The sequence below is a fragment of the Myotis yumanensis genome, unplaced genomic scaffold, assembly GCF_028538775.1.
Source record: "Myotis yumanensis isolate MYYU_CA2020_CCGP unplaced genomic scaffold, mMyoYum1.0.hap1 SCAF_3, whole genome shotgun sequence".
Classification (NCBI taxonomy): Eukaryota; Metazoa; Chordata; class Mammalia; order Chiroptera; family Vespertilionidae; genus Myotis; species Myotis yumanensis.
This window is the reverse complement of record NW_027223754.1, coordinates 128,012,516-128,036,914: the sequence shown is the minus strand read 5'-3', so window position 1 is coordinate 128,036,914 and position 24,399 is coordinate 128,012,516. Positions and strand designations below refer to the sequence as shown.

At 41.1% G+C, this 24,399-nt stretch overlaps 1 protein-coding gene across 1 annotated transcript; it reads right to left on the bottom strand.

Moving 5' to 3' along the window:
* Positions 1 to 16,128: 16,128 nt before the first annotated feature.
* Positions 16,129 to 17,328, bottom strand: CCER1 (coiled-coil glutamate rich protein 1). The gene has a single exon (XM_070407596.1). The coding sequence runs from the start codon at positions 17,326 to 17,328 to the stop codon at positions 16,129 to 16,131; it is 1,200 nt and encodes a 399-aa protein (XP_070263697.1).
* Positions 17,329 to 24,399: the final 7,071 nt, after the last annotated feature.

Below are 24,399 nucleotides of genomic sequence, written 5' to 3'. Positions count from 1 at the left end.
GTTACCCCCTCGGTCACTCCCAGAAGCACAGGGAGCACCGTGAATTCTGGGAATTGTTGTTCTGATGGCAGCCCTAGGACCAGAAGCAGAAGCCCAGAGTGTGGGGAGCAACAGGAATGCTGGGAGTCATAGTTCTGGTGACAGGCGGCTCTCCTAGACACTAGATCAAAGTGAGTTTGGAGCCAGTTACTGTTGCAGTGGGGGATGGAAGAAAAGCAAAGGTGAGACACAGAACTAAAATCAGAGTGTCTAGGAAAAAATTAAAGGGAAGATATCCTAAAAATTCCAGGAAATCTCCACCAATGAAGCAAAGAAAAAAAAAATGCCTCTATTATTCTGTGAGCAACAAACCAAACTGGGTTGGGGGTCTCAGACAATTCGCTCATATGATTGTAAAGACAGAAACTCTTGGAGACAGGTAAAATGGTGGAGGTTTAGATAGACGTGTCGGTGCTTTGTCCTGGAGCAGATAAGGGCGAGGAGCTGAAACGAGTAACATACAGCCTGAATAAGCAGAGGAGATTCAGCTGAGAGACAATCTACAGCCAGGAAAGACAGAGAACTCCTAGAAAAAGGGGACGGTTAGAGATTGAGGCTGAAACCTCCCCCAAAGCGCCGGCTCAGCCGTGAGACCTCGCCATCTTGAGTGGCTGTTACCGGCATCCAGAGAACGAATACTAACCTGGAGGCAACGGCTTTCAAGCCCTGCTTCTCCCCACAAAAAGATCCAAGCAACAGCGGCCTCCTGATCACCAAACGCTCTGTCTGGGGAACAGTTGCTGTGTGTGAAGCCTCCCTCCAACAGCCAGAAGAGCCACCACAGCTGTGAACAACACCCACCAGAGGACCTGCTACCAATGGAGGAGCAGCTGCTACCACAACCGACCAAGGAGCAACCACAGCCAGAGGAGCCACTGCCACCCAGGGAGCAGCCACTGCCACCCAGGGAGCAGCCACTGCCACCCAGGGAGCAGCCACTGAACGACTCAACAACTAGATGTTGGTGAGATCAAACATGGGTAGACAAAGAAACCCCCAAAGGAAAGAAAAGGAGAGTTCACCAGAAAAGCAGCTAAGCGATACAGAGGCATGCAACATGACAGAAAAATAATTCAGAATAAGGGTCCTAGAGAGCATAAATGGGATGGAGGAAAAAATCAACAACTTATGCAAAAAGCAAGACGAAACAGATGAAAAAAATCAATAACTTATGGAAGACCCAAGAAGAAATGAAGAGCGATATAGCTACAACAAAAAACACCATTGAAAGTATCAAGAGTAGACTAGGAGAAGCGGAGGACCGAATTACTGAATTAGAAGACAAGGAAGCAAAACACAACGAAACTGTACTTCAATTGGAGAAAAAAATTAAAAGACAGGAGGAGAGTCTAAGGGAGCTTTGGGACAACATGAAACAAAACAACATACGAATAATAGGGGTGCCAGAACAACAGAAAGAGGAATAAGGATTAGAAAACCTATTGGAAGAAATAATATCAGAAAACTTCCCTGAAGTGGGGAAGAAAAAAGTCACACAAGCCCAGAGAGTCCCAAACAAGGTGAACCCAAAAAGACCCACACCAAGACACATCATAATTACCATAGCAAATGTTCAGGTCAAAGAGAGAATCTTACAGGCTGCAAGAGAGAGATGGAAAGTTACATACAAGGGATCTCCCATCAGATTATCAAATGATTTCTCAACAGAAACACATCAGGCAAGAACAGAATGGACGGAAATTTAGAAAGTGATGCAAAGCAAAGGACTGAATCCAAGAATACTCTATCCAGCAAGGCTATCATTCAAAATTGAAGGGGAAATAAGAAGCTTCACAGACAAAAAAAAGGCTAAGGGAGTTTATCACCACCAAGCCAGCAATGCAAGAAATGCTAAAGGGACTGGTGTAAAAAGAAAGAAAACAGCCACAGAAAAAAAGAAATGGCTACAAACAAGTACCTTTCAATAATAACTTTAAACGTAAACGGACTAAATGCTCCAACCAAAAGACATCGAGTGGCTGAATGGATAAAAAAACATGACCCATACATCTGCTGTCTACAAGAGACCCACCTCATTAGAAGGGACTCACACAGACTGAAAGTGAAGGGATGGAAAAATATCTTTCAGGCAAATGGAAATGAAAAGAAAGCTGGGGTAGCAATACTTATATCAGACAAAATAGACCTCAAAGTGAAGGCCATAAGAGGAGATAAGGAAGGCCACTTCATAATATTAAAGGGATCAATACAACAAGAAGATATAACCCTGGTAAACATATATGCACCCAATGCAGGAGCACCCAAATACATAAAAAAACTCCTGGAAGATATCAAAGGAAAGATCGACAACAATACAATCATAGTAGTGGACTTTAAAACACCACTGACATCACTGGATAAATCCTCTAGACAAACAATCAGCAAAGAAACAGCAATCCTAAATGACTCACTAGATCAGATGGACTTAATCGACATCTTCAGAACTTCACACCAAAGCCGCGGAATATACATTCCACTCAGGTGCTCATGGGACATATTCAAAAATAGACCACATATTGGGTCACAAGCAAAGTCTCCACAAATTCAAGAAGATTGAAATCATAAAAAGCTTCTACTCAGACCACGATCGCATAATATTAGAAATGAACTACAATAAAAACAACCCAAAATACTCAAACACTTGGAAGCTGAATAGCATGTTATTAAATATTGATTGGGTTACCAATGAGATCAAAGAAGAAATTAAAAACATCCTTGAAACTAATGACAATGAAAACACAGCAATCCAAAACTTATGGGACACAATGAAAGCAGTCCTGAGAGGGAAGTTTATAGCCCTACAGGCCTATCTAAAAAAAAAAAAGAAAAAATGGTAGTAAGACATCTAACTCTACAACTCAAAGAATTAGAAAGAGAGCAACAAGAAAACCCCAAAGTGAGCAGAAGGAGGGAGATAATAAAGATTAGAGCAGAAATAAATAATATAGAGACCAAAAAAACAATATAGAAAATCAATGAAACCAAGAGCTGGTTCTTTGAAAGGATAAACAAGATTGACAAACCTCTAGCCAGGCTCACCAAGAAGCAAAGAGAGAGGACACAAATAAACAAAATCAGAAACGATAGAGGCAAAATAACAACAGACCCCACAGAAATACAAATGATTGTTAAACAATACTACAGACAACTCTACTCCAACAAACTAGACAACCTGGAGGAAATGGACAAATCCCTAGAAAAATACAACATTCCAAAACTCAATCAGGAAGAATCTAAAAATCTCAATAGGCCAATAACTATGGAAGAAATCAAAGCAGTCATCAAAAAGCTTCCAGCAAACAAAAGCCCAGTTCCAGACGGCTTCTCAGGGGAGTTTTACCAAACATTCAAGGAAGAACTAAAACCTATCCTCCTCAGACTACTACAAAATATTCAAGAGGAAGGAGTACTTCCAAGCTCATTCTATGAAGCCAGCATCACCAGAATACCAAAACCAGGTAAAGACAACACAATGAAAGAGAATTACAGGCCAATATCCCTCATGAACATAGATGCCAAAATCATCAACAAAATCTTAGCAAATCGGATCCAGCAGTACATCAGAAAGATCATACACCATGACCAAGTAGGATTTATCCCAGGGATTCAAGGATGGTACAATATCTGTAAATCAATAAGCATGATACATCACATAAACAAATTGAAGGAAAAAAACCACATGGTCATATCAATTGATGCAGAAAAAGCATTTGACGAAATCCAACACCCATTTTTGATAAAAACTCTCAGCAAGGTGGGAATAGAAGGATCATACCTCAACATAATAAAAGCCATATATGACAGGCCCACAGCCAACATCATACTCAATGGACAAAAACTAACACCATTTCTCCTAAGAACAGGAACAAGACAGGGATGCCCAATCTCACCACTCTTGTTCAACATAGTCCTGGAAGTATTAGCCATTGCAATTAGACAAGAAGAAGAAATAAAAGGCATCCAAATTAGAAAAGAGGAAGTAAAACTTCTTATTTGCAGATGACATGATATTATACATACAAAACCCTAGAGACTCCATCAAAAAGCTACTAGACTTAATACATGAATTTGGCAATATAGCAGGATACAAAATTACCCCCAAGAAATCTGAGGCATTTCTATACACCAATAGTGAACTTGCAGAAAGAGAGATTATAAAAACAATCCCATTTACCATCGCACCAAAAAAATTAAGCTACCTAGGAACAAACTTATCTAAAGAGGTAAAAGACCTCTACTCAGAAAATTACAGAACATTGAAAACTTCCCCCACCTGGTGAAAGGAATAGACTTCCAAGTCCAGGAAGCGCAGAGAACCCCAAACAAAAGGAATCCAAAGAAGACCACACCAAGACACATCATAATTAAAATGCCAAGAGCAAAAGACAAAGAGAGAATCTTAAAAGCAGCAAGAGAAAGAGACACATTTCAAAAGAGGACAGTCAGAAAGCCAAGAGACATATGAAAACATGCTCAAAGTCACTAATCATCCGAGAGATGCAAATCAAAACAACAATGAGGTACCATCTCACACCTGTCAGGCTGGCTATCATCAACAAATCAACAAAGGACAAGTGCTGGAGAGGATGTGGAGAAAAAGGAACACTCATGCACTGCTGGTGGGAATGCAGACTGGTGCAGCCACTATGTAAGACAGTATGGAGTTTCCTCAAAAAACTAAAAATGGAACTCCCATTTGACCCTGTGATCCCACTTCTAGGAATATATCCCAAGAAACCAGAAACACCAATCAGAAAGGATATGTGCACCCATATGTTCATAGCAGCACAATTCACCATAGCTAAGATCTGGAAACAGCCTAAGTGCCCATCAGTAGATGCAGCTACACGATGGAATACTATGCTGCTGTAAAAAAGAAGGAACTCTTACCATTTGCAACGGCATGGATGGAACTGGAGAGCATTATGCTAAGTGAAATAAGCCAGTCAATGAAGGAAAAATACCACATGATCTCACTCATTCATGGATAATGAAGACCATTATAAACTTATGAACAATAATAGATACAGAGGCAGAGCTGCCTCAAACTGATTGTCAAGCTGCAGTGGGAAGGCCAGGGAGGGTTGGGGGGCAGGAGGGAGGGGGATAAGAGATCAACCAAAGGACTTGTATGCATGCATATAAGCATAACCAATGGTCATAAGACACTGGGGGGTAGGGGAGGCCAGGGGATTGTCAAGGGCGGGAAAAAAAAAGGACACATATGTAATACCCTTTGTAATACTTTAAGCAATAAAAAAAAAGACAGAAACTCTCAGATTGGAGAGGGTGCAGGTTGGGCTGAGGGACCCCCACAGCCCCAGTGCACGAATATCGTGCACTGGGCCTCTAGTATACATATAAAAGGCTAATATACTAAGTGTCCGACTGGTCGACGGTCACTATGAGGCACATGGACCACTAGGGGCCAGATGCTCAACGCAGGAGTTGCCCTGACGCACACTGGCCATTTACAGAGAAACAGCACCACAGACCTGGCACTGACAAAGCAACACTCAGCTTCCCCCAAATGGGACACAGGCCCCCCCACCACCCCTGAGCAGCACCCCACCAAATCGCAGCCGACGCTTCTGAGACCCCATGGTGCAAAATTCATCCCACAGTCCAGCCCAGCCCAGCCCAGCCCAGAAACAGTCTCTGAGTGTGCAAGGTAATGACATCACATAGCAACACCCAGCTTCCTCTCCCTAGCGACTAGCCTCCTTGCAGTTTCTTCAGCCCAGGAACACAGCTTGCTTTGTAGCCATGTGCAAACATTTTACACTTTAACCAAATGTTTGTGAAGCATTTTCCCATGCCTCATCTCATTTGATCCTCACAGAAATCCTGGAGTAGGTAGATGGGAGACTCAGTGGAATCCTATTTCCTTTTCATTAGCCAGAAAACAGAGAGTTAGGAAGTTTAGAAACTTGACCCGATTGAAAAGAAGTAAGAAATGGTGGACCTTGAAAATGACTTCAGGTTTTCTCCCTGCACAGAATATAGTCAAACACTGCTGCAGTTAAATATTTTACCCTTCATTCTCCCTGCATCATGTATAATAATAATCTGCTTGATGGTGATATTTACTGCTGTGTTGCTGACAATTACCTGAAAGAGAATTTGGGGTGCTTCACTAAGCTGGAAAACGTTTAGCTAAATCAGAAAGCAGGTTTAATTAAGCAAGTTTGTTCTATATTTATAAAAGGCTAAGTTGACTCGAGCATGCATTATACTTATAAAGCTCTTGCTGGCACCAGTCGCACATGTGTGTTTTGATCAGTTATTGTCAATCATGAATTTGGTTGACACTTCTATTATAGAAAAAAGGCAAATAGTGGTATTAAAATATTTCTTCTAATTAATTTTCTTTCAATGTGCACGAATCTGTGCACTGGGCTGCTAGTAATTAATAATTGTAAGTCAAAGGTGAATAAATTATTATCATTGCTTTTTAAATGATTATTAGACTAAACATCTCCACTGGTAATTAATAGATAGTGGTACACCAAAGAAAACTATTTTGTGATATTAAAATATATATGTATATTTACACACATATATAATTTTAGGAATCATTAATATATTCGGTAATGGGATAGAAAAGACTCTAATATATATTAAGATTAATTATGAATTTATCTACTTGGGTAACTAACTTGACATTTGATTACTATTTAGTAAAATTATTTGAATTACTTGGCAGCCCACATGTAACACCACTAAGTTATATTAAACTCAACAATAACTGAATATTTTCTGTTTGTAAAGTAGCTGTTATGAGTCTAAACTTTAGTGTCCTATAGGTTTCATACAAAAATGGATAATAATAATGAACACCCTAAATTATTTAAAAATATGCATTTTAAAACACACTTGACTAAAGGCTTTTAACAAAATCTTTATGGATCTGTTTTGTCTATGTAATCTGTACCAATCACCTTCCTCCCTCTAACCTCTATCAACAATGAGTCACCACATTGAATTCCCATCAAATCTCTTCCTGTTCTATTCCTTATGGGTCCTTTTTGTCTAAGTCAACAATTTTGCTGAACTGCATAAACAAATACATGCTAAAATATTCATTGGGCATTATTAATTGCCAAATTTCTTCTAATATATGTAGAATTTAATAGTTGATTTATAAGGAAAAAATATTGCCTTAAACTAAAGGAGTGGTGAGACTTGTCAATGGTATGGTCATGTTCTCTCTAACTTGAGCCTCTTCAATGTTAAGTAGAAAGTATTGTGAAGAAAGTAGGGCTTTGAGGTACACCAGAATTCAAACTCCCCTTTTTTGTCCCCGTTTATGGCTGGGTCTGGTAATAATCTTAGTGACATAGGAGTTGTAATACATTACATGTTCTTATTTCCAATTTAGATTCTTACTAGAATTCCGGGTATTTTCCTTATAGTAAACTTTTCTCAGCTTTACACTTGGACTCTTCATTATCCCCATGACCTCCTGATATTGGCTACCGCCATTGTTTTTTTATACAGTATGTAATATTTTTCTAACTGACAGCCATGTGGCAGCATCGGGCTCTTCTCCTGCCCGTAGTGAGTAATTTTCCATTTCCACCCACCTTCCATTAGTGGCAGCTGATTCCTCATTTAGATAATTAAGAATTCTGCAATCAGAATAAGCTTTATACTTTTAGAAGAATGGGGCTAGGGGCCAAGAAATTGCTCCTAATGATGTGAATATTCTAGCACAGTTTTTCACTCTGCTTCTTTGCTCCCTTTAAAACTTCTCATCTCATAAATAATTTATCACAAACCTTTGGACACCAATTACTGAGAGTCAGCGTTTTTCCAGGGCAGTGTTATCATACGCAGTATGGCTGCAAGAGTTTGACTTGGAGTTATGTCCTTGAATAATCTGAACTGAATTTAAACTGTCATTATTCTCCCCTGCATTTCACAGAGTAGAGTCAATGATAGAAGGAAACAGACGGTGTGGCTTCCAACCTCTTTCACCCATTCGCTGTGCAACTGTGGGTAAGATGTTCAAGGGCTGCTGGCATCAGCTTTCTCACTGGTAAACTAAGCATATGTGCTTAGCATAGGCCCTGACACAGGTCTCAGCAAATGCTCATTTAAACGTGGAATAAAACAAATGTTGGTTGTCATAAATTTTTTAATCAGGTACTTTAAATTGTAGAATTATAATAAACTTAAAATGTATGTTCTGGGGCACTTTAGGAGGAGAATCATTGTTGTGAGCACTATTAAGTCGGTTCATATTCATGATCCAGCAAGTGGAAGCCAAGAGCTTTCTTGTTACAGGAAATAATTTTTTGTCCAGTTCCTATGAGGGTCCATCTATGCGCAAGGACCTGACTCTTATGTAACAGAGTTCAGAGTGGCAAGAGCTGTGGTTGGGTTCCCTCCTTGCTCACTCTTGTCTAGGCTTTTCTACTGAAACTAGTTTTAGGTCACACATCATGAATAAGTCATGATGCTTCCTTGTTAGAACTACCTAATAATCATAGTCCATTTCATAGATTTATTGAATAGATTATGGGTTTATTCATTTCATAGTTTCATTCATTTTTTCACAATATTAAAAATGTTTATTAAGGTCTCTTTAGGTGCATGGAAAATAGGAAATTAGTTCCTTGCCCTATAGGATTCTTAGGTAGAAGAGAACTACAGACAACTAAGTATAATTTCAAAAGATGAATGGGATTGTCAATAAAGTGAGTGTGAAGGAATTACAAAGCAGGAGTGCCTACCTTTCCAAAGGTGCTCTGGGCAATTGATGAACGCATGACTAACAAAGTTGTGAATGTGGAAACTGCCTCTCAGGCTAAGGCAGAGCAAATCCTTACCACTGATTTCTGTACCCAATACAAGTGGTTAAGCAGCTGGAAAGAGCTGGAAATGGGGCAGTAATAAAGATATTAATTATCCTCGGATGCCAGACAAACAAATAAGCAGGTTTGTCTCTTTCCCTAACAAGTTGTGCTGTAATTGGTGGCTGTTATCACTAATAAATTAAGTGATGCTCAAGTGCCAGAAAGGAAGTGACTATCACAAGTCCTGCATTTAAAACTAGGTAATGGCCAATGAACACATATTCTCATTTTTGTTTCTCAGGATTAAAGTATTAAGCATTATTTCATTTAGCAATTTGGATTTAAAATTTAAGCATTAAAGATAAAGTTTGTGTCATCTTCTCTTGCTATCTCTATTAAAGGACATATAAATATATTGTCGATGCAGATTGCTGATGTTAGTGGTCTTAATGTCAAAATTCAAAATAGATTTATTATAGGAACGCCTTTAGATAAACTATAATTAATAGGTTTAAATTTTTATAATTATATAAAATAATAATTCATAGAAATCCAAGGACACTTGTGAGTCTGTTTTCCCTCTTTTTTTTTTTTAACAAACTTTGATAGTTTATATTTATGGCTTAGTCTCATAGGTCAAAAATATATTAAAAGCCAAGGTATATGGCAAAACATTCAAATAAATAATATAAATATCTTAATATGGTGGTTGTACCAACACGTTTACAGTACCTGTATGTATGTGTGTGTGTGTGTGTGTGTGTGTGTGTGTGTGTGTATTCCCAAAAATGCATCTGTAAATACAACAGGAACACCAGGATCAGTTCACATTTAAATGTATTACCTTTGCCACTAGGTGGCACCTATACATTATTAGTAGTACAGCATATGGTTCTGCATAAGAAGGCAAAATATAAAGTAAATGAGAAAAGTAGTTAATAGTTTATTAACTTTGTTTGTATTTAAATATTTGTGCCAGTATATAACTTGAGATTATGGGTTTATTGCAGGGAATAGTATGGAATTCACAAAACTCTTTTAAGAAAAAAAGCATTAAATATTCCTCTTTTAAGAAAAAATAAATAAAGATGAACATTGACTTTGGAAAATCCACTGGAGGAAAAAAATATAGTCACTTGTTCTTGACCTCAACTTATCATTTTACATATAACCTCTCAGCTCATGCAAATGCTACAATCTATAGTTACAATTATATAGAGCATTATAATTTTGCTTTTGGTAGTGTTATTTATTGGTAAATGTCATATGAAATGTCTAATAGTGGCTTTTGTGAGAGCTGGTAATTAATTAATACCCATTAAAAGTCTTTCCCAATGAGAACTAAAAGTGGAATGCTAAAAATCTAAATGTATTCATAGGAAAGACTACTCAGTATTTTATAACAAAAATGTAAATTACTATAAAAAGTTCAAATGCCATATGAAAGCATCAGAAGATGCCAATATATTACTTTTAGGTATAGCATAAGACAGAACCTTCAATAATGTGGTATCATTCTGAATGATATCCAATTATTTTACACACTTATAAAATTACCTAAAAATTCTTATGAATATTTTTCTAAAGTTAACTTTTTATTTCACTTTAATTATAGATAAGAAGCAACACAACTACATCATAGACTAATTTATTGTACTTCAATTTTCTCCCCACCTAATACATATATATTGGCCCACATATACAAAAAAATATTAAACGACAAGTTGTCAGATTGTCATCATATGATTTATATCCATTCCAAAACTACTACTAGGAATTATAATGGAGGCAGAAATACCAGTACCGTTTGCTTAGGTGTCCCAATTATCAACCCCACATTGCAGATATTATTGATATCCTCTTTCCAACCCTCCGTGGGACTCAGGAAAAGCTTATGAAAAAAGTTTTGTTCCTGAACAGAGTGTTTTAAATAAGGCAACAGAGAGATATGTTCCAATAACATGTGTACCCACAACTTTGAACTCAAAATAGAGTACTAGAGTTCTCAATTTACTTCTTTGAATTTCAGTTTCTTCATCTGTAGAAGGAAAGTAAAGCATTAGTTCACAGTGTGGTTATGTTTAAATGTGATCATGCTAAAAATCCTGCATATGCTCAAATGTTTTTTGGAATCTATGTCTATGTTCTGAATAACAAGTGTCTATAGCAGATATTTAATATTTATTGGAATTTTCAGTATCTTTAGGTACAGCATAAGACTTTGTCAAGTATCAGCATTATGATCCATGTATTTTGTGTTTGAAAAAATGCATTCTAATATCCATTGCTTATATGGGGAAGAATTGTCCTGACTCAAATGGGTAATTCTTAGCACGAGACATTAAGATATTATGTCAGGAAGAAATGAAACATCATTTACTAGCTGTGGGAGGAGGACATAAAGGCCAGGAAGTGTATTTTGAGGATGAATCCAGCTCAGAGATTTAATTGGTTCTCATAGTCTGTACAATGGTATGTGCCACTCAAAGTAGATTTTCTGATTGTAGTTATCCAAGGAGAAACAAGGCAAAGTTAATTAATCACTTTTTTATCTTGTGAGATTTTACATTTTGGGTTGTTCTAATTATTAGCAAATGACTTTTACATAATAAATTATATGTAAATGGTCTCATCTGTGCATAAGACTCTTAATACAACTGGTAAATATTAAATATCACTGTTCTGAGTACTGGCTAAGTATTGGCTCATTTACTCCTCATATTCTCATTTAATCCCAAGAGGTAGATACTACAGATAAGGAAAATGAGAAGGCCAATGTCGGTAACATTCCTGAGGACACTAAAGTAATAAATAATGGAACTTTTGAACCTACAAACCACAATCTTAAACATGAACTTCTTATGAGGGCTCTGCAATGCCTGCACCACAGAGCATCTGGGTCTTTAACATGCATCTATACCACTTAGAGGCCTTGCTACAAGGCAGATTCTAACTCAGTAGATCTGCGTTGGAGCTAAGGCAGCTGCATTTCTAACACACTCTCAGGTGGTGCCAATATTGCTGGTGCCAATATCAAGGCACCAGACCATTGCATTTGTACACTTTTTGTATACAGAAGCTAAAACTAAATTTCAAGAACCAGTAGATTCATTCTTAGTTCAGTGGTAAAAGCTAAGTGATTGGTTATCTCAGTCCAAAAAAATTGCAGTGAGATGAGATTTCCTGAGCCTTGTTAATGAATCTAGGCTGATCTCATGTTGAGATATTGTTGATAATTTTGATTATAAAATGTAGTTTAGTGTATAACGATTAATAGTGAGTTAAGTCTGTAATGCAATTCTTCTTAAATATTTGGTTATTTGGTCTTCACAACAGGCCTGAGAGGGACGGAGGAAACAGACACATGAGGCTACCGCGATAGGTCTCTGAGGCAGCAGTGCCCACACACAGATGCCCAAACTCTTCTCTTCCATCAGCTGACCTTGATGTGAGGCTATGTTCCATTGAGGAGCTAAAAGTAAACTGGTGCAGAACAAGGCTAATACTAAACAGTTTAGAGCCACTTTCTGATTTTGCTCTAAATCCGCAGATAGCAAGGCCAAAGTGATTCAGAAGCATTAAGAGTAATTTTCAATTGTGACTGTATTAATTTGAACCTGCCTAAATATAAACAACATAGCTGCACATATTTTATTATTCTGCTAAAAGATAAGCCATTTTCTTAAAAAAATAATTTCTATATTATTGATTTTTAGAGAGAAAGGAGGGAGAGGGAGAGAGAGATTGAGAAACATCAATGCGCTGCCTCACACAGGCATGTTATCTGGGATTGAGCCTGCAAGCTGGGCATGGGTCCTACCCAAGATTCAAATCAGCAACCTTTTTGTGCAAGGAATGGCGCCCAACCTACTGAGCCACACTGGCCAGGGCAAGAAGCCTTTTTTCTTATCCTACTTCCTTACTCATATGGGGTGATATGAGTATCATTTCCTTTGAAGATGCTATAGGTTTGGTGTAGCTGACAGGTTATTCCACCATATTTTAATGAAACTATGGTGGAATTACTGTCTTTATATGCATATATATTCAGAATTCAGAGTTGATCTCTAAATGTTAAGTATATTTGCCATCCTTAAAATGCTAAGTTTTCACAGGAAAAATCTCTTTAACTTACTAGTACTGTGAAGACTAAGTAATGAAGATAAATCAACAAATGCTGTTGTCAGTCACTAGAAAAGGAAAATATAAGAATCTCTACCTGTAAAAACATCTAAGAATAGACAGCAAAGATTCTTCAAGCCCAGACCTTATAAATAAACTGATCATTTGTGTTATTTTTCTGACAAATGACAAAAAAAATACCTCCATTCTTGAAAGAAATGACTAAGTAGCACTTCATTACCATTGTGTTCACTCAACAAACTTGATATTACTTAACAATGAGCTTATTTTTTTAATGTGTTTTCTTCAAGTGTACACTTACCTCTAACACGAATGACTAGGTGTATTCTAAGCCATATTAACACTGTTACTATTGAATCATCAAGTTGTACTGAACAAGCTGTGCAGAGGTTCTCTGAGGGAGTTTGCAACTATGGTGCTCCAGTCATGTTGAGCGGTAATCCCCAGGGCGCCATCATTACATGATCATGTAAGGGAGGTTTCTGAAAAGGGTCATAGGTGAACTGGATGACCAAATCCCCCACCCCCTGATATGATTTAATTATTTCCTATCAGCATCCAGGATTAGTAGCGAGCATCACAATACCTGTCTAATAAAGAATGTGAATAAATCAGATGTTTTGTCCTTTAATTTTTGTAGGTGTCTATTCAGAAGGTATGGATAGCACAGAAATGTACAGGTAATATGGCTTTTGCTTACCTCTTTTGCTTTTCATTGGCCACTCCTTCAGAACACCCTGGCCCCCTGTCCTCACTTCTTCCAAGGCTCAAGCTCCTCCTAGCTCTCGGCCTTTAGACTCAGAGCTTCCGCTGGCCACAGAAAACACCTCCAGCTTCACTCTTGGGTTTTCTTATGACATATCCTTTCATAGTGGTACATTTCCTTCAGAATAGTTGCTGCAAGTAATTTTTCCAACTCTTCATTTACCAATGTTTTTATTTTCTACCGCACTATAAGCAACATGAGAGTAGGGGGTTTGCTTATTCATCATTGTACCCTTACCCTCTTCACAGTGCTTAACCCCTAGTAGTTTAGTAAATATTTCTTGGTTTACGGTACATAAACTAGGGTGAAGTTCTGAGTCATTGCTCAGGTTTACATGTTTTACAATGACTAGTGGATAATGCCTTGTGTGTGTAGAGACGATGTGTTGAATCTTTAATTTAAAAGTAGAATATTTTGCAAAATAAATTGAGAATTGTCCAGATGTGATTGTAAAAAATTCAATCCTAAATGAAAGGGTTTCTTTAATGAGAACATACTTAAGACCTTGGGAATATTTATCACGGATGAAGTGTTTTGGAGCTATGCCTTGTAAAGGTTTATTGACCAGTATTGGGATTGACTAGAAGCAGAATTCTTGATTTCCCTCTTCATATATAAATTATAGATGCATATAGGTAGCTGATTTTAAACTACTTTTATACGGAACTCAGACATTGCATCATTCAGGGAATTATTTCTTAGAGTATAAATAAATGTTTGGTTATTCACTGCTATATTTTGGAGTGTTTGGTGTCATTTAAAAATTCTTACAATGCGCCCTAACCTGTTTGGCTCAGTGGATAGAGTGTCGGCCTGCGGACTCAAGGGTCCCAGGTTCGACTCTGGTCAAGGGCATGTACCTTGGTTTCGGGTACATCCCCAGTAGGGAATGTGCAGGAGGCAGCTGATTGATGTTTCTCTCTCATTGATGTATCTACCTCTCTATCCCTCTCCCTTCCTCTCTATAAAAAATCAATAAAATATATTTTTAAAAAATTCTTACAATGCTTGAATTCGTTTTTCTTCTTCTGTTCATCCTGTTGGCTATTGAAGTATACTGCCGAATAGATTTCTGATATTTAAATAATAAGAAGTGAGAAGCAATATAATTTCATTTAATACTTTATTTTTATTTCTATTATTTTTCAACAGCTTAAGCTTATCACCCCGATAGCTGCAACACACTGGGCTAGCTGAGGAAAACTCAACATCCAGGTAAGATATCAATCACCATACAGTCTTCACCAAATAAATACTGTTGGTTAAAACTATACTTAGAAGTACAGTTTGTCAAAAGATATAATTTTTGAAATAGCAGGCTTAAATTCTTCATCTATGGAGTCCATCTATTCTGGAAATATGCTATGGATGGAAACTTTTTTAAGTTGACAATTAAGGGCTCAGGAAGAAATGTATTAGTTCTAAAAAAAAGTCTGAATAAAAGCTATTGTTTTTGAATAATGTATTTTCTGTAGTGACATTAGAAATTAGCACATGCAAGCTTGCACTTACATATCTTTTATTCTTTTATAAGTAAAGAAATGGTATTCTACCCTAAAATGTCAATAATCTTTAAAATAATCAATTCTGCAAAAATTATTTTTATGGTCCCTGTGAACTTATGACAAGGAATATATCTAGGAAGGCTTCAAAATCTAAACTATGTTCCATTGCTTGCAGTTACCTTGGGTTTTAACTAGATGTGCAAGTTGACTTCTGACCATGGGGCATCTTCTCCATGCATGGTATGGATTGTTGAGGCCATGGCAGAGAACCAGTTCCACAGAAGCAACTTCATGTTCTTCTGAGGAAGATCCATGGCACTGTGGAACAAGAACTGTAAATGAGCAATGCCATGGAGACCGAGAATGGGGCTACCAAAATACAGCCCTCAAAAATCAACTCTGAAGGTGGAAACATCTACAAGAAATGTTTAAATAAATAGTTTTAATAAAATAAGTTATCAGGTTAAGAGCACTGATGGATATTCAGTAGAAATGGCATGTGCTCCTTATGGATGTAACAGTTAAAATAGCCATTGATTTCAAGCCCATTAAGTAGATAATCATATAACTGTTATGTTAAAAAAAAAAAACACGTTTTCAGTAGCACCAGAATTAAGAAGAAAAGTTGGATGTCTAGAAAGGAAAACAGCAAATGAAAACATTCAAACTGTAGTAAATAAAATATTTGGCCTTTAATCATTTTGAATTAAATTATGTTTGAAAGCTCCCCTTCCCCCACCCATAGTCACACACAAACACACCAATTTTTATAATGGCCAAAGAAAGGGTTTACATGGATATTTTTATTAATGGAACTCACTTTTTACTTAGTTTTTAATATGTTGCTAATCCATCCCATTCCTCAAATCCCTTTCTAACAGTCAGTGTCCTGTAGCATGAGGAGAGCTTCCTGTGACACTTTGGGAATGACCTGTTCTGGGCTTAAATGAGAACAGTCTATAAAGTTCGCTCTCTCTTCCTCGGCCATCAGGAATGATAAGGGCATTTCCAGAGGCAAATGATTCTCTTCCCCTCTCTGCTCCTCCTCCTCTAGCCCCTCCTCCTCCTCTTCTATTTCCTCCGCTTCCTCCTCCTCCACCGCCTCCTCCACATCTTCAGCCTCTTCCACCTCCTCTTCATCCTGGGCCTCTGCCTCTTCATCCTCCTCCTCCTCACTCTCCTCTTCCTCACTCTCTTCGTCCTTCCCATCACACTCCTCATCACACTCCTCCTCATCACACTCCTCCTCATCTTTCTCCTCTTCCTCTTCCTCCACCAGCTGTGGGGCCGGAGAATGGTTTTCCTCTTCCTCCGGGGCAGGACTAAAGGCCAGAGAGGGATTCTGCCCAAAGCCATACAAAGTGTCCTGCATCTCTGCGTCTTCCTCACCACCACTGGGAGGCGCATCGTTTCCGCCTGCCTGGGCCTGCTGAGCCCGCAGCGCCTCCTGCTGGCGCTCCAGCTCCTCTTGCTGCCGCATGTCCTCGTAGATCTGGTTCATGATGAACTGGGTGGTGTTGCGCGGCGCCTGCAGGCCAGGTGCCCGCCACCCGTACAGGTCGACCGGCTGCAGCAGGGGGCTCACCTCCACCGATGGGCTCCTTGGGGCGGGGCGGCTAGGCTGGCGGCGCAGGCCACGACCCCTGCGGCCCCAGCGCTTCTTGCGGACAGGGGCCCTCGCCCAGCCGGGGTTCCAGGGCCCACGCCAGCAGAAGCAGCAGCAAAGGCAGATGGGGTGCAGGCCATACATTCGGGCCACTAGCCCAGGGCTGGGGGGCTTCCGGTATCCCATTGGAGGTGGGCACCAGGGCCCTCCCCAGCACCCCCAGTTAGAGTACATGCCCCAGTAAGGACTCTGGGGTGGTTGGAACCAAGGGCCCGGGCCGTACCGTGGCTTCGGCTGCTTCCTCTGGGGCTCATACTCAGCCTTGGGGCCATAGTGCTGCCGCCGCTTGTAAATCGGGGCGCCCCTGCGCCTTCGGTGGCAGGAGGACCAAGTGCGAAACGGAGCAGAGGCTGCCCAGCCGCCGCCCAGGTTAAGAGGGGCTTCCCTTTTATGGAGGGTCTGGGTCATGGTTCAGGGAGCTCCGAGAGGTCTAAGTGGAAGCGTCCTAAACGCTGTCCTCAAATTCGGCCAGATCCGAGGTTCTGAAGCCTCGGCCCCCAGTGTCCCTCCGCACAGCACCACGTGCCTGGCTGAGATCCGGCCTTACCCTCCAGAGAGACCCTCTTCTCCGCTCGCTCACTCGCTCTTCTCTGGGAATCTCTCGCCCTTTGCACCCGGGTGGTCTCGCCCAGGCGGGTTGGGTGGGACTGGCGCTGTGTAAAGAGGGTGGGGAGGAAAGTGTTGAGGCGCAACACTGAAGGACAGGCGCCCCCCACACCCCCGCCTTGGCAGGGGTTCGAGCTGGGGAGGCAGGGGGTTCCGGTTACCTCGATGCCCCCCTCTCAACCCAGGTGCGTCTCCGCCGGCGTCCTGGCCGGACTGAGGTGGCGCGGGCAACGACAGCCTTTAAGTACCGGCGGGAGGCCCCGCGTGCCACCGCGTCCTTGGTTGCCCTGGGCGACAGCCAATTGGAGTCGAGGTCGTTCCTGAGCGCGGAGGCTGGGTTCGGACCAGAATGAGGTGCCCCGTGAACGTTCGCAGGGGGCTTGTGACGCAACTCTAAGCGGGGCTGGAGGCCGGGTTTCTGTTGCCCCTCTTAGGACACACTTGGTACTTGAACCCTTCGTACCAACCACCTCCGCGTGGGCATGTAGAAGCTGGCCCTGCGGCTGACCGTGGGGTGGGGGTGGGTGGGAGAACTGTGTACTCAGAAACTAATAAACGTATATCCAACCCCTTCGAGGAGAAAGGGGGATAGGGAGAAAGTTCTCCGTGTCAGAAAACGGGGCCCCGCTCCTGGCCTTATGGTCAGTGCCTACTCTTCCAGCCACTGGGGGCAGTGGCTCATGATCCAGGAGCCTGGACGGCAAACCTTTGTTGCGTTGCTTATTGTGCGCTGGGGCTCACGCACAGGACCCTCACGCCTGCCTGTGAGGTGGGCGTTGTCGCCACGCCTGGCAGTTTGGGGAACTGAGAGGTTGATTTGCCCAAGGTGGTGGGGCTAATGAACTTTAGGGCTAATATTTAAGCTTATGCTCCTTTGACCCCAGAGCCTAAATTCTTAACATCGGCACGCTGTACTGCACACCCTCCTTAAATAGGATTCTTACGATGAGCAAATGAGACCAGTATGAGAAAGCACTTTGCTAATGGTAATATAGGACGCAAATGTCCAGTCATGTAATCCAGGGGTTCTTGAAAATACAAATAGTATGTATTTCCTTTTGTCTCGTTATTGGCCAGACAGCACATACATTGGCGGCCTTTATGGTATTATAGTTAAAGAATGGGGTAAAGAATAAAGGCTTGGCCCTGGCCTGTGTGGCTAGAGTGTTGGCCTGTGCAGGAGGGTCGTGGGTTCGATTCCCAGTCAAGGGGCATGCACCTGGAGGAACCACTCTCTCTCTCTCTCTCTCTCTCTCTCTCTCTCCTCACTCCTTGGACTTTGATTTAAGTAGACATAAACTTACTTTGAATGGTACAATTTTGTGAATACATGTCATCCTGAGTTCTTTCAACTCCATAGAATGTACAACATCAAGAGTGAACTCCAATGTTAACTATGGGATTGGGCGACAATGATGTGTCAGTGTAGGTCATCCATTGTAACAAATGTACCACTCAGTAGGAATGTTTATAATGCGGGAGGTATGAGTGAGTGGGGAGAGGGAGTATATAGGAAATCTCTGTACTCTGTGCTCAATTTTGCTTGAACCTAAAACTGCTCCAAAAAAGAAGAGCTGTTTTAAAAAATAGAGGTGTTTCTACTTCAACTCAGGAATCATTAACCTCTGTAAGCTTCCAGTTCCTTATCCATGCCACGAGTGTAGTTTCGTACCTCTTCCACAGGCTTGTGTAAGGACTAAATAAGAAACTGCATGAAATCAGTTCAGGTGCTCAGTAGCACTCAGTAACTATGAAATAGCATCATTATCATGTTTGAATACGTCAGGACTTTTTTTAAAAATGTATTTTTATTGATTTTTTTTTACAGAGAGGAAGGGAGAAAGAGAGATAGACACATTGATGAGAGAGAAACATTGATCAGCTGCCTCCTACACACCCCCACTGGGGATGTGCCCTCAACCAAGGTACATGCCCTTTACTGGAATCGAACCTGGGACCCTTCAGTCCGCAGGCCGATGCTCTATCCACTGAGCCAAACCAGTCAGGGCACTTCAGAACTTTTAAAGAAGTTGATATAGTAAATGTAAAGATAACTAACCCTGTGGTGTGATGCAAAAATAGGCATCTCCACCCTTGTGTCCTCTTGACCCACTTTATGGAAATATCAAACAAGTGCTACCAGGCTTGAGAAAACTGTCCCAGAGTATATCCCCTTTATTACTTTCCTGTGGTGAGTGAAATTGTGCAAAATGGAACACTTCCCACTAGGAACCTGAGTCTATGTGTGCTTTCATTAAATGACAAGAAACAAAATGTGGGAAGCCTGAAGTTTGCAAAGTTTATTTATGCATTCCTGGTTGAAAATGGAGAACAGTATTGGGTGGTGGTGGTGGGGGGAGTTCCTGGATCAGGACTCTAACCATTGCCTTGGAAGCCTGCTTGACTCAAAAGCAGAGTGCTGACACTTTTAGCCTCCAGTGTCCCTTTCTGGATGTAGAATCAAACATTTGATAGTTACTCTCTGCCTGCTCTGCTTAACACAAAGCAAACTGGTGATATTCAAGATTTATTTTTCTAAGGACATGTGTCATCTACAATACTAGGGGCCCAGTGCACAAATTTGTGCACCTTGAAAGGAATTGTGGGCTGCAAGTCTGCAATGGGCACAGGGGCAGGTCTCGTCCCATCCTCCACACCTCTGCCTGGCCCCTCCCACCGTGGCCCCAGTTCCCTGTCTGCTGGCAGCCCCACTCCCGCTGCCGCCACTCCCACACCCTGACAGCGCAGAGCGATTGGGGCCAGCGCCAGCAGCAGGTGCGAGCGGGGCCAGCCCCATCAGCAGGTGAGAGTGGCAGCTCTGGCGCCGGCAGTGGGTATGAGCGGGGCTGGCACCAGAAGCAGGAGCGAGTGCCCAGCAGGACCAGGGAGCAAGCGGGGGAGCAAAGAATTTTCAGTAACCACCAGAGGCTCGCCTGGATGACAGCAACCGGTGCCCTGCCTTGGTCCTCTGCAGCCGACATCCGCCATGTTCAGCGCTCTGTCACCTGTTGCTGATGCCCACCATGTTTTGTGCGCGCCCGCTGGTGGTCAGCATACGTCATAGCAACTGGTTGTTCGTTGGGTTCCGCTCACTGTTCAGTCTATTTGCATATTAGCATTCTATAAATTCGGTTTTAATCAAGAGTTTTAGAAATTTACCATGTTGCTAGAGTGGAATTCCCATCAGTTTCTTTTTTGTTTTAAAATAGATGATTAACTGACAGGTTAATTTGTTTGCCATTTAAAAATATATATATATTTTATTGATTTTTTTACAGAGAGGAAGGGAGAAGGATAGAGAATTAGAAACATTGATGAGAGAGAAACATCGATCAGCAGCCTCCTGCACACCCCCAACTGGGGATGTGCCCATAACCAAGGTACATGCCTTTGACCGGAATTGAACTGGGGACCCTTCAGTCCACAGGCTGATGCTCTATGCACTGAATCAACCCCGTTAGGGCTGCTTGCCACTTTTTGATCAGTTTCTGTGAACTTTATACAAATAATGCTGGCTTTATATACTTTTTCATGGTTATAGATATATACTTTTTTCATTCTTCTATCAAAAACATTAGTACATTATTGCCTCACCCTACTCTTCTCTTGTAAGAGAAGCAGCAAATTACAATTTATGATTTTTAGTTTTTGAACATATCGGCGTTATAATACAAATTGTTCATGTACTGGTTAATTATCCAAGAAAATTAACATCAGAATGTACAAAACACACCCTTCAGAAATACAATTAAGGAATTTTAAAGAGATATTTTAATTGAACCCTATTCTTTAAACACTGAAAAATGAAATGGCCTGATTCAATATTAAATTACAACACATTTACCATGTTTTTATATATGCTACTAGAGGCCTGGTGCATGAAATTCGTGCATGGGGGAGATATTCCCCTCAGCCCAGCCTGCACCCTCTCCAATTGGGGACCCCTTGGGATTGGGCCTAAAGCGGCAGTCAGACATCTCTCTCACAATCCTGGACCACTGGCTCTTAACCACTCACCTGCCTGCTTGCCTGGTTGCCCCTAACTGCCCCCCCCCCCTTTTGCCAACCTGATCATCCTTCACTGCCCCCCCTGCTGGCCTGGTCACCACTAAGTGTCCCCTGCTGCTGACCAGGTCCCCCCCAACTGCCCCCTTCCTGCTGACCTGGTTGCTCCTAACTGACCCCCCCCTTGCTGGCCTAGTCACCCCTTACTGTCCCCCTGGCTGGCCAGTTCTCCCCCAACTGCCCTCCCCCCCCCCCCCCGCCAGCCTGGTCACCCCTAACTGCCCCACCCACTGAGGTGGTTGCCTCTTACTGCCCGCCCCCTGCTGGCCTGATCACCCCCAACTGCCCCCCCCCTGCTGGCCTGGTCACCCCTCAAGTCCCCTCCCCTCTGACCTGGTCGCCCCTTGCAGCCTGCTGTTCAGTCGTTTGGCTGTCCCTCACTAGCCCCCTGCAGGCCTGGTCGTAGGCAGCCATCTTGTGAGGGTGTGGGGTTAATTTGCATATTACCTTTTTATTATATAGGATTAGTTTTCTATTGTTTCATAAAAAAATTCTCATAATCTGAGTTACTGAAAACAACATACATTTGTTTTCTCAGACTTTCCAAATATCCTGGGTCCAGGAACAGCCTACTTGTGTCCTTTGCTTAGGGTCTCACTAGGCTGTGATCAAGGCATCTGGCACTTTGGGTTCTCATCCTAGGGCTCAATTTTGGAAAATCTGCTCTCAACAGTATTTTTATCATTGGCATAATTTATTTCCTTGTGGCTGAATAACTGAGGGCCCAGCCTTTAAGCTGTCTGTTGGCTGGAGGATGCCTTCAGGTTTAGAGACAACCTATTGGTCTTAGGGAACAATTGTAGTTTCTAGAGTCTACCCACTGACCCTGGCCACCAGCTTCCTCAACACAGCTACTTACTCCATCAAGCAAGCAAAGAGGAACTCCCTAGAGCTTTCTAGCATAATAAATGCACACACACACACACACACACACACGTATCATATCCATAGACTTGACATTTGTGACATCCATCAACTTTGCCATATCCTATTGGTTAGAAGCAAGGATTAAACAAAGGGATGAGCACTGAGAGGCTGGAAGTAATTTGAAGTCAATTTGGAATCACTTTGACATATATATCAAGTAAATTTAGCAAAATATGGCCTTTATAGTAACTAGTTACAACTTCATTTGGCAGACTTTAATTACATTGTTGCCTTTGAAATTCTGGTAAGTGTCATATGATGGCATGGTTTTGCTATGCTTTATGTTATGGACAGCATTGTGTTATTAAGTTGAAAATGCCATGCCATCTTGTGCATTGGTGTGACTTGAGTGAATTCTAACACTTGATGGCAGCAGTAACTCATTCAAAATTCAGTCAGCAGGAGTCCCTATACAAAACATGCTATGAGAAGTTAGAAACTTTGTTTTTTTACATTTTATTAAGCATACCATATTTAATCTATCCAAGGTTGCCAATATTATTTTGGTTCAGTGGAATTGGGTATATTGGATTTTAATATTTTTCAATTGGCTTTTGGAAAGCAAACCTCAACTAATTAAACTTGTAAATAAAAAAAATTAAAGAGAAATTGGATATACCTAATATGTTGGTCAGAGAAATGAAGTACAACAAACATTTTTAGATTCATCTTTGTAAGCAGTGCACTGCTATAGGATACAAAAAGAAAAATAATATAAGTGGAATTCATTTTATGCACTCTCAAATACTTCCCACCAAGTTAATTACCTACAGCAGTGATTTTCAACCTTTTTAATCTCATAACAGACAAACTAATTACTAAAATTATGCAGAACACCAAAAAATATATGTTTTGCCAATCTGACAAAAAAAGGTATACTCCTTTTGGACAGAACCACCATCTCCCAGTAATTCGCCAAAATGACTGACACCAAGGGAAAGAGGAGAGGCTCCACTATATCTTCTCTAGGCTTTTTTAGAAAACACGGAACTGTTCCTTTGGCCACATGCATGCGGATCTACAAAAAGGTGATATTGTGGACATCAAGGGAACGGGCGCTGCTCAAAAAGGAAGGCCCCACACATGTCACAGGGCATAACTGGAAGAGTCTACAGTGCCACCCAGCATGCGGTGGGCATTGTTGTGAACAGGCAAGTTAAGGGCAAGATTCTTGACAAGAGAGTTAATGTGCATATTGAGCATATTCAGCACTCAAAGAGCCGAGACAGCTTCCTGAAACGTGTGAAGGGAAATGATCAGAAAAAGGAAGCCAAAGAGAACGGTAACTGGGTTTAACTGAAGCGTCAGCCTCCTCCATCCAGAGAAGCCACTGTGTGAGAACCCATGGAAAGGAGCCTGAGCTGCTGAAGCCCATTCCCTATGAATTCATGGCACGATAAGAAAAAAAAACAAACCTCTGTGCTGATAAAAATGTTTCTCTTAATTGAGTAGAAGTGTGGAGTCCCTTCCACCCCAAAATATTTTTAATATATTTTTATTGATTTTTTACAGAGAGGAAGGGAGAGGAATAGAGAGTTAGAAACATCGATGAGAGAGAAACATCGATCAGCTGCCTCCTGCACACCCGCTACTGGGGATGTGCCTGCAACCAATGTATATGCCCTTGACTGGAATCGAACCTGGGACCCTTTAGTCTTCAGGCCGACGCTCTATCCACTGAGCCAAACCGGTCAGGGCCCAAAAAAATAATTAAAGAAAACTTTGTGTCCTTAAACAAAACAAAACAAACAAAAAGTATACTTTCTTTCTTAAAATGCTTTTTATTGATTTAAGAGAGTAGAAAGGAGAGGGAGAAAGAGAAATATCCATAAACCATTGATAGGTCGCCTCCTGCACACCCCCTAATGGGGATCCTGCCAG

Excerpts from the sequence above, each read along its gene's own strand:
- CCER1 (XM_070407596.1), bottom strand. The coding sequence starts at position 17,328 with ATGACCCAGACCCTCCATAAAAGGGAAGCCCCTCTTAACCTGGGCGGC.